This window comes from Strigops habroptila, chromosome 12 (genome assembly GCF_004027225.2).
Source record: "Strigops habroptila isolate Jane chromosome 12, bStrHab1.2.pri, whole genome shotgun sequence".
NCBI lineage: Eukaryota > Metazoa > Chordata > Aves > Psittaciformes > Psittacidae > Strigops > Strigops habroptila.
Genome location: NC_044288.2, coordinates 21,427,632 through 21,437,677, shown reverse-complemented (window position 1 = coordinate 21,437,677; position 10,046 = coordinate 21,427,632). Strand labels below are relative to the sequence as shown.

Below are 10,046 nucleotides of genomic sequence, written 5' to 3'. Positions count from 1 at the left end.
CACAAGCGCTGCTGCCGGGCGCTTGCCCGCGTGGGACCCGCGGCAGGACACGCGCACACCGCTCCGGGGATGGAATCACGGGCAGGAGCGCCGAGAGCCCCGCGGGGCCGCCCCTGCACCCCGAGCGCCCGCGCAGCGCCGGCAGCTGCCCCACGGCTTTCCCCGCTGCTGGCAAGGTCCCCGAGGCGAGCCGTGCACAGCGTGGCCGCAGCAAAGCCGAGATCGGGCAGGAGGAAGAGCGATGACACGGGTCCTGAGTGAGTCTTCCTCGGCCGCCTGAGCAGCTGCTGCTTCTGCCCTGCAGAAGCAGGAGACATGTTGAAGGACGTGTCCGAATAGCCGTCAACAAAGGGTATGCCAAATGTAGTGGTGGCGGAGAGCCGCGGTTGCCCCTGTTCTTGCACGAGCACGGCCAGCCACTGGCGGGTCGTGTCCCTCTCCGACACAGCCCGCGCCGTGCGTGCGCACCTCGCCGCTGTGCAGCCCTACGCGGAACAGCCCTGGCTCCGTCGCCTTGGCCAGCTCGTGACAGCCACGCGTTCTGCCCCGCGTCCGCGTCCACCGCCACCACCTTGGCCACTAGGTAGCCCGCCCGCGTCCTGTGGAGGTTTGGGTGCAGCACGACTGGAATATTGGCATTCGCGTCCCGCGCTTGAATGAGCAAACCACGTGTCGGCATCTCGCATCCCCACCTCGTAGGCGCTCACTTCCCGTGGTCCAGCGGGCGCCTGCACGTTTCCGCTTTCCGCGTCCTCAACAGAAATGATGCCGCTGCGAGGGCTCCCGGCGGTGCCGGCTCCAGCGCCTATCTCATACAGGTATTGTTTCCCGCTTCGGCGTCCGTTGCGCTCAGACGGCCCAGGGGCGTCCGCGCCGGCTCGTCTTTGCTCAGTGCTGGTCCCGTCCCGCACACTGGCGAAGGCCTCCACGGTGTTCGGTGGAACGGCTTTTCCCCGTTCATTCCTGTGTCTAAATCGCTAGCAGGCACCACCATCACTAAGGTATTCTGGGACCTATCTTCTAACATCGAGATTTTACACAGCTTCTTGGAACCTTGCTCCACCTTCTGAGAACAGCCTGCTGATTTCCCCTGCACAATGTCCCCAGATTTACTCCCGAAATCCTGCTCTTTAGGCAGCTGTTTCCTCGGCAATGACTGCGACAAATGCTCTTCGAGAAAGCACACTCACCCGAGGGAGGTCCGAGTAGGTTTTCTTTTCTGTTATCGGGCATTTAACTCTTAAAAATGTGTGAGCGACAGGAAATATCACATTACCTTATAGATCAATACCGGTTAATAAAAAGAAATTAAAACAGAAAGCTTCTTGAAGCCCTATATTCTACTGTGCCTTAATTGTAAACGGTTTAGTCTATTTTACTGTAAACCCACAAATGGTACTTTTAATTCTCTACTACTTTCTACTCGATGAAATGTTAATTTCAATCTTACGTTATGGAAAATAAAATTGAATACATTGCTTAAATCCCACTCTTTACAGTATAGAGAACCTGTAAACTCCTGGTCACATATGCAAAGTGTGTCAATATCAGCTCTTTCTAATGTAACCAATATCAGCTGTTTCTAATGTAATAGCTAATGTAATTAGCTGTTCTAACGTAGCCGCTTCTTCTTGTTACTAAGGAATTCCTTTGAAAGCACCACTTCATTTTGCTTAATATCTGCTTGGCCTGGTACTGAACAGGCTGCAGAAAATTAAGACATGGTTAAAGAATCCTCTTCATAAGAAAAAAAGCAACCAAACAACAACAAAGAAAAGGTGATGTGGGAAAAAGTTATCTTGAAGACCTGCTTCCAGTTTTCAGTATTTCCCTTAACATTTAGAAGCAATAGCACTCTTGCAATCATATATCAAGTCTCAGTGTAATCAAAATACGACGTAGTCCTCCTCCTTCATCCATATCATGATTACAAAATACCTACATGAATAAAGAACTGCTCAAAAGAGTGGTTTTGCTCACACAGGAAAGCTTTGTACCTCCCTGGTACTTTTTGCTGGGTGTTTGGTCCCTTTATTCCCTTTTCACTCTGAGGACGTTCATCAGTGAGGACAGGAGTGCTTGTCTTTCTCTTCACTTACTGCTGTGTGAGCCAGCGGTTTTGATCAGAACTGACATTTAGCTCCATCCCCCTGTTCGCAGTGCAGGCTGCTTCTGCGGGGCTGGGACCCATACCTTCGGGGGGAGGAGCTCTGCCCTGCAGAGAACAGAGTGGAGGTTGTCATTTGAGCTTTGAAGATAAGCAGACAGCAGCGAGAAACTGAAGGGCATGTCTTACACCACTGCATGTGTGACACCACCCTTCTCTACCCAGAGCCAAGGAGGAGTTTGGACTTGGTGGTGGGTCTCTGACCTGAACGGGGAAAATCTAAGGCGAGAAAACATCCTCCACTGTGAATATGACAAAGGCAAACCTTTATGAGTCTGAGAGAGTATTTTAAGACAGTAAAAGCCCAGAATAAAACCATTTTCTCACTAACAGTAAATGTGGTTTAATGCTGTTGTATCAAGATGGGTCCTGGTCTCCCTTGAGGCTACTGCAGCTGGTTCTGAGAACCTGCAGTAAGTCATCTGTGGTTATGAAATACGAAAATGTGATGTAAACAAAAATTACAGGTTTGTGGATCTTTAAACATATATGAGGTCCTCAGTCTCATATATGTTCATGCTCCGGACCCTTGTGAAGTGCTGGATGGATCCCCAGAAACTAGTACCCCCATATTTAGAGGGGACTTGAACTTCCTGGGAGAGTGAGAAAAGAAGGAACTGCTTCAATGATCACCTCTTATCTCCCCGATGCTCTTTGAACAGCCGAAGGTTAACGGGTGCCTCAGACATGACTCACTGAGTTCACAGCAATACTGACAGCTGGTACTGTCTGAAAGCACCCACTGGGCCAGGAAAAGGCTGGGAGGGTGCATTGTAAAGTCCAGGTAACCATATTTTTCTGGCAAATACTATTGGTGCAAGCCACAAAAAATGTAAGGGAATTCAATGGCAGAGGTCCCCACCTCCATGGCCTCCAGCAGCTTATCAGACAGCCCAAGTTCAGCATTGCCACCACTCTGATGAACAGCACTTGGCAGCACCGAGCACCAGCTCCTAACAGCAGTGCAGGGGACATAATTAGCGACGTGACACCCCTTCCCACCCTTGTCCTCGCAGTCCCAGTTGACTCTGGACAGGACCACCGCATTCCCGGTGCCACCGAACGTGTCCCTAGGAGATTTGTCCTTCCTGCTCTGGGTCCCTGCCGAGTAGAGTACACAGTGCATGGACAGGACTCACTGCGTGGATCACAATCCTATAACCTCTAGTTCTCATATTCTCGTGGCCCACCTGCCCCCCACTGTGGTAGCACCAGACTTGATCTAAGACTTGATCTAACGCTAATGCTCAGAGAACAGAGCTAGGGGCGGAGAGGCGTGGTTATTCAACAGTTGGGGAGCACCAGAGCCATCCAGATCCTTCAGGGAGGCCCCGCCATCGGCTCCGAGTCCCTCTCTACCCGTTCCTCCACCACCAGCTCCGCAACGTCAATAGTCCTTACTGCCAAGGGTGATCCCCTCATGCCCCGCCGCCGCGCTGCTTCCTCCCCCCTCTCCCCCTTGCCTCTGCGCCGTCAAGTCCCTCACCTGTGCTGACCAGTCGCCACCTTCTCCGGGGATAGCCGCATCTTGCGAGCACACCGAGCTCCGCTGTTCGCCAGGGCCGGCGGGCAGCCCGGCGGGGAAGCAGGGCAAGAGGGGCCTGAGGAACCGAAACTCGCTGTTGACGGTGCCGGCGGCGAAGCAGACGTCGTACAGGTAGCTGCGGGGCAAGGAGCCAGCGTTGCTATCTGTGGCAGCCTTCGGAAACGTGGGCAAGGACTCCGCCTCACTCTGCCTGGCCCGCCGCAGCTTCACCGCCACGGCGGCCACCGCGGTGGCCAGGAACAGCGCCGACACGCAGGCTAGGGAGGCAATGAGGTACAGAGTCAGCGGCCCGTCAGGCTCAGAGGCTGGCACCTCCTCGCTCACTCGCAAATGGGCGTCGGAGAAGCCGTCCACGAGGGTGATGCCGAGGGTGGCGGTGGCGGAGCGCGGCGGCTGCCCCCGGTCCCGCACCAGCCTCTGCCGGGACGCGTCCCTCTCTGACACTGCCCGCGCCGTGCGCACCTCGCCGCTGTGCAGCCCCACGCGGAACAGCCCCGACTCCGTCGCCTTTGCCAGCTCGTATGACAGCCACGCGTTCTGCCCCGCGTCCGCGTCCACCGCCACCACCTTGGCCACCAGGTATCCCGCCCGCGCCCAGCGCAGTACCAGCTCGCCCGTCGCCGCGCTGCCGTCGGGGGGCGGGTGCAGCACGACGGGCGCGTTGTCATTCTCGTCCAGCACCACCACGCGCAGCACCGTCTGGGCGCTGAGCGGCGGCGACCCGCCGTCGGTAGCGCGCACCGCCACCTCGAAGGTGCCCACCTCCTCGTAGTCCATCGGGCGGAGGATATAAACATCCCCGTTTTCAGAGTTGACCGACACGACTGGCTGCTCATTGCCCTCCTGCTGCACCAGCGCATAGTTTATGCGGGCGTTGTTTCCCGCGTCGGCATCCGTGGCGTTCACGCTGCCTATCCGAAGCATGGGGCTGTTGTTCTCCGTGACCGACATGGTGTAAACCTCCTGGGTGAACTCTGGGGAATTGTCGTTCACGTCCAATATCTGCACAAAGAGATTTTTCCGAGAGCTGAGCCGCGTCGTGCCCCAGTCCATGGCTGTGACGGTGACGTTGTATTCCGCTGTCCTCTCCCTGTCCAGGGCCGCGCTCGTTCTCAGTTCGTAGTAATTATCAAAAGTCGGGGTGAGACTGAAAGGCAAGTCCCCTTCAATCGAGCACTCTGTCCTGCCGTTGTCCCCGGAGTCCCGGTCCCGCACACTGAACAGGGCTACCACTGTGCGGGGCGGGGCGGCCTCGGGGATGGAGGCTGTGAGGGAAGTGAGCGCGATCTCCGGAGGGTTGTCGTTCACGTCCAGGACCTCCACCTGCACTTTGCAGTGCGCCGACAGCCCCCCGCCGTCAGTGGCTTTCACCACCATCTCGTGGGTTTTCGCTTCCTCGAAATCCAGGTTGCCCGCCACCCGTATCTCCCCGGTGGCTGGATTCAGCTCGAAGAGCTGCCGAGATCGTTCCGGTGTCTGAGTGAAGGTGTACCGCACTTTCCCGTAGGACCCTTCGTCGAGATCTGCTGCTGTCACTCTGACCACCAGCTGCTCCGGAGGACTGTTCTCGGCCAGGCGTACCTCGTAGACCTCCTGTCCGAAGACCGGGATGTTGTCGTTGGCATCCACCACCACGATCCGGACCTGAGCCGTCCCCAGCCTGGGTGGCGAGCCCCCGTCGGTGGCCGTGATAAGTAAATTCATCTCTCGCTGCTCTTCGCGGTCCAGCTGGCGCTGTAGGACGAGCTCCGCATATTTCATTCCATTTTTCCCTGTTTTCAGAGCGAGGGAGAAATGCGAATTTGATCCAAGGCTGTAGTTCTGCAAACCGTTACTGCCCACGTCCATGTCTTGGGCGCTTTCCAGAGGGAAACGGGACCCAGGGGGTGCCGTTTCCGGTATCTCTAAAACCATCTCCTTCTCCGGGAACGCGGGCGAGTTGTCGTTCACATCACGAATCTCCACCTCCCCTCGGATCAGCTGCAGCGGATTTTCAAGGAATATCTTAAAGACGAGCATGCAGGTGTCCCTCTGCGGACAGATCTCCTCTCGGTCCAGAGACTCCTTTGCCGTCAGGACTTCCGTGTTTTGATTAAGGAGGAAAAGCTGCTCGTTCCCCTCTGACACAACACGGGCATTGCGAGACACAAGCTGGCTCGGAGAAACCCCCAGGTCCTTTGCAATATTGGCGACAAAGGAGTCTCTCTCCATTTCCTCCGGCAGAGAATAGCGGAGGGTTTCGGCCCCGCTCCGACACACGCAAAAGCACAGAAAAAACAAGATCACTTGCCTCTTGCTGTCTCTGTTCACTCTCCCACACGCCATTACTCTCCAGAAAAGCCATCCACTGTCTTCCGTGATTCCCAGCATTTTTAAGCAGCGTCCGAGGCAGAGCAGTGTTTGTCAGGAATCCCGGGGTTGTGGCATCTGAAAGCCTCCGCGCACGCCAGCTCCGCGCCGCGCAGCCCTTCCCGAGCAGCTCCTCCGGCTTTTTTTGTCTCCCTGTGCCTGCAAACCCCGGGTGGGCAGAGGAACCTGCTGGTCCGTGGGCAACATCCCCACCCAGCGTCGTAAGGGGGAATAGTCCGTCCCTCTGCCCTACTCGAGGCAGACCTGCTGGTTCCGAGCTTGTTGCTTAATTCTGTACCCTCCCTGCCAAACCGAAGCCAACGGGCGCAGTGTAAATGCACTCCTCGCTTGGAAGCCGGCTTCTTCCCTGCATGCTCTGGGTATCACTTTCCCAGCTCACACCCACAAACTGTTCATACGGAGCTTTTGGGTTTCCTCTGTGTGGTGCAGCTATAGCAAGGTCTGCCACTTCCACAGGGTGTGTTGTGGGATTTTCCTTCTCTTCTCCTCGTGGTAATCAGCAGGGCAGTTGGCAAGTGGGGCGGCTCGGAGAAGAATATGCGAGCTGGTGCCAGAAAGATGACAGGACCAGGATTCCCGAAAGTAAGTGCTTCTCCATCACCCCAGCTCACCATCACTCTAGAATGATCATGCTGCTCTAGGACACACCATCGTAATGCTTCTTCACTTTGTGTATCACACCTCGCACAAAGGGCACAAAACTTTAACGCTTTTCTGTGTGAAAAGCGTTTTTCTCCCCCCACCCTTTGCAAACTGCTGACACTTGCACTCACGATAAGTGTATCACTGTACAACACATTAATGAAAAATGTCCCCAGCCGTACACAGACATGGAAATGTTGCAACCTGCTTTGCTGTTTTGGAGGTATCACAGAATCCCAGACTGGTTTGTGTTGGAACAGACCTTCAAGCTCTTCCAGTTCCAACCTCCTGCCACGGGCAGGGACACCTTCCACTAGACCATGTTGCTCCAAGCCCCGTCCAACCTGGCCTTGAACACTGCCAGGGATGGGGCAGCTACAGCTTCTCTGGGCAACCTGCGGCAGTGTCTCACCACCTTCACAGTGAAGATTTTTTTCCTAGTATCTAGTCTAAATTTTCCCTCTTTAAAGCCATTACCCCTTGTCCTATCTTTACTCGCACTTATAAAAAGCTATTCTCCAGATTTCTTGTAGGACCCTTTGGGCACTGGAAGCTGCTCTAAGCTCTCCCCGGGGATGACTTCTCCAGGCCGAACAACTCCAACTCTCTCCGCCTGTCTTCATAAGACAGTACACAGTCCTTTCTCCTCCCCTGTTACCCCACAGGTTTAGAAATACTTTAAAGGTTCCTCTACTCAGATGTCAATCCTGAACTCCTCTCCCTGTGGAGAGCTCATAAATTAAACCCCCAGACACTCAAAAGCTAATGAGCAGGAGCTAAAGGGGATGATAGCAAGGACCCGGGATCTAAAGACACAATTAACGGAACCATTCAAGTGTAAATCACAAGAGGTTCAACCAGAAACCACAAGGGAGCCAGCGGTGAGCTCGGGGAAAGGCCAACGCCATGTACCTCTGGTGCGCTATTTTTTAGTATATACGTAAAGTATCCCGACCTCCTTGGTTTTCACACCTTTCCTTTAATTTCCTAGGTGTTTCCCCTTTATTTTTTGTTCGATAAAAGGGCTGCCACTCTCCAGCAATACTCACCAGGTGAAGTCCTAGAAATTCGCCAATGCCTTCATTTGTTTTAAAATAAAAACTTCGTGACTGTGTCAGTAGGAGAATGTAGTAACCGAGGTTGAATTTACAGAATTTTAACTACATTTTTAGCTATTAGGACTTCGTGCGAGTGTAGCCATCTTTTGAGATTTCTTCTTACCGCTCTTATGTCTTGGAAGGGTAATAGAATTGAAAAGACTAACATGAAATACCAGGTCAGCTCTTTCTTCCTTTCTTCCCTTTCAGGGACATGTCCATGTCCATCTCTTGAGTTGCTATCATTCTCACCAGCACAGAGGATTGATGTAAAATCAAACATAGGTCAAGTACAGTGGTAGATATGTTGGAATGTTGCTTCTCTCCTCATTCGTGCCATGCAAAAATAACAGTTATACCTGGAATCCATTTGCTTTGTGCCCTTGCCAGTGCTCCTGCTCAGCTCTTCGCACGTCCGAGAGACGAAGGTGGTTTTGCTTCTACATAACCTAATTACGGAACAGACACAAGCTAAGAAGAGCTTCCACAGACACTTCCCACCCTCTCAGCAATAACCCGGCAATTGTTACTTGCCTCATTCAGAAGGGGAATGATCTTCAACTTCAAGCGTAGAAGGGTGTAAAAGGAACAGTGATCCTTAACTGAGCTCTTAGCTACAGTAATACCTTTGCACATCAGAAGATGCTATTCTTAAGCCGAAGCTCATTTTTAGAGAAATATCAAATAAAGAGGGTCACTTACCGTGCCCCACTGGATTTTGGATGGATGCTGGTATTTTCTGTTGGGTCACAACAATAAAATGGATGTGTATAACTGGAAAAAAGAAGCATGTATGCTGCCAGCACACTGTGTTTTAGGACACACCATAACGAACTATAGCCACAATAAAATTATGATTTGCATAAAGGTGTCAGAGAATTTACGTATCTCCTGGAGCACGTAGTGGTGTTGTAGGCTTCCTCTTTTCTTGGTTTAGTGATAACATCTTTATTCTAAGAAGGTAGCTTAAAATGATGGAAAACTGGTTCTCCTCTTACCCGGAGATTTACATCTTACCGCTAGAAAAGACCTACTGCAACATACTCTGCTCAGTTCCTGATATGTCTATTTCAGAACACAGTGTTTCTAAACGAAAATTCCGCCGCGCTTCTGCAGCCTGAGCAATTTCAGTTTCCTCCTCTTGGTCTTCTAGCTGGGAATTCAGATCCACCGAGTGAACTCTCAGAGACCCCATGCCAAGTTTGGTTGACCTCCTGGGTAAAGGGTTTTCCCCATCCCTGGAGTTCATCCACCTCCAGCACACCCCAAGGACTGCCTGGCTTGGGAGGAGTCCTTGCAGACTCCTCGATCCTGCAGATCGAAAGCACAAATGCTTCCCCGAGTCCCTGTGGCTTCCAAACCCGCGTGCAAAGAGGGACCAACATTCCAGTCCTCTCATTCCCAGCCAGCTCCAGGACTGGTTTCTGTTCTCTCCTCCAGCACTCACACGGCGCTTGAATTCCCAGCTCCCCTGTGAAAATGGCTGCCCTGAGCTCTCAGCTAGATGCAAACGTGAGGAAAGCCAGGATAATCGTTCCCAACCTGCTGGCTCTCCGTTATACCGTAAATCCCGCTGGTACAGCTTCTGTTTATGGTTCGTTTTCCGAGCGTTAAGCAGGCCTCCTCTCTCTGCATTCATTCCAGTTAATGCTTTCCCCATGACTCCGTTAAATGTAAACATTTCTTTCTCGCGGTGTTAAGTCGGTGCTTACCAACTAACAGGCTCTGCCTGCGTCACGCCAGACCTGCGGCGAAATGCTCCCAAATTCCCCAAGGCTGGACCTGGGAGACTGTCTCCCTCCTTCTCCTTCCCGGTTCTGCCTTGTGCTCTTGATGTTTCCAGCCGGTTCTCGATGCAGCAATTTCCCAGCATATCCCTTGAAAGGGCTTTGAAGTAAGGCGTATCCCAGTGCAGCCGGGGCTTTTCGGCTCGGCTGTCAGCTGATGTCAGCCACGCAGCATCTCGCAGGTCCCTCCCTGCGTGGGAGCCCCCGCCCAGCGCTGGCCAGCAGCGGCACCGGGCGCCCAGCGCAGGAACTGCACCAGCCGCAGCACAGCGTCTCCTCTGTTAGGTTCTGGCTGTCTCTAGGGCAAATTATGAACCACGCTTCCCACCTGAAGTCTCTGGCAAATAAAAGCACGTTCTTAGTAGGTATTAAGGTATTTCGTTTGGCTCTAATAATTCAGGTAAGTATGAAAAGTCTGGAAGGCATCCTATACAAAC

At 53.2% G+C, this 10,046-nt stretch overlaps 1 protein-coding gene across 2 annotated transcripts; it reads right to left on the bottom strand.

Annotated features, from left to right (window-relative positions):
• Window positions 1-1,779: 1,779 nt before the first annotated feature.
• LOC115615824 (protocadherin beta-16-like) lies at window positions 1,780-9,726 on the bottom strand. 2 transcript variants are annotated; one of them, XM_030504458.1, is made up of 3 exons: window positions 8,525-9,726; window positions 3,654-8,271; window positions 1,780-2,215 (listed from the first exon to the last, which is right to left on the bottom strand). In XM_030504458.1, exons 2-3 carry the CDS (start codon window positions 6,081-6,083, stop codon window positions 2,096-2,098), a joined length of 2,550 nt encoding a protein of 849 aa, XP_030360318.1. In that variant the 5' UTR covers window positions 6,084-8,271; window positions 8,525-9,726; the 3' UTR covers window positions 1,780-2,095. The 2 variants fall into 2 exon arrangements, with proteins under 2 accessions (XP_030360318.1, XP_030360320.1); XM_030504460.1 differs by having other exon boundaries at window positions 9,535-9,566.
• Window positions 9,727-10,046: the final 320 nt, after the last annotated feature.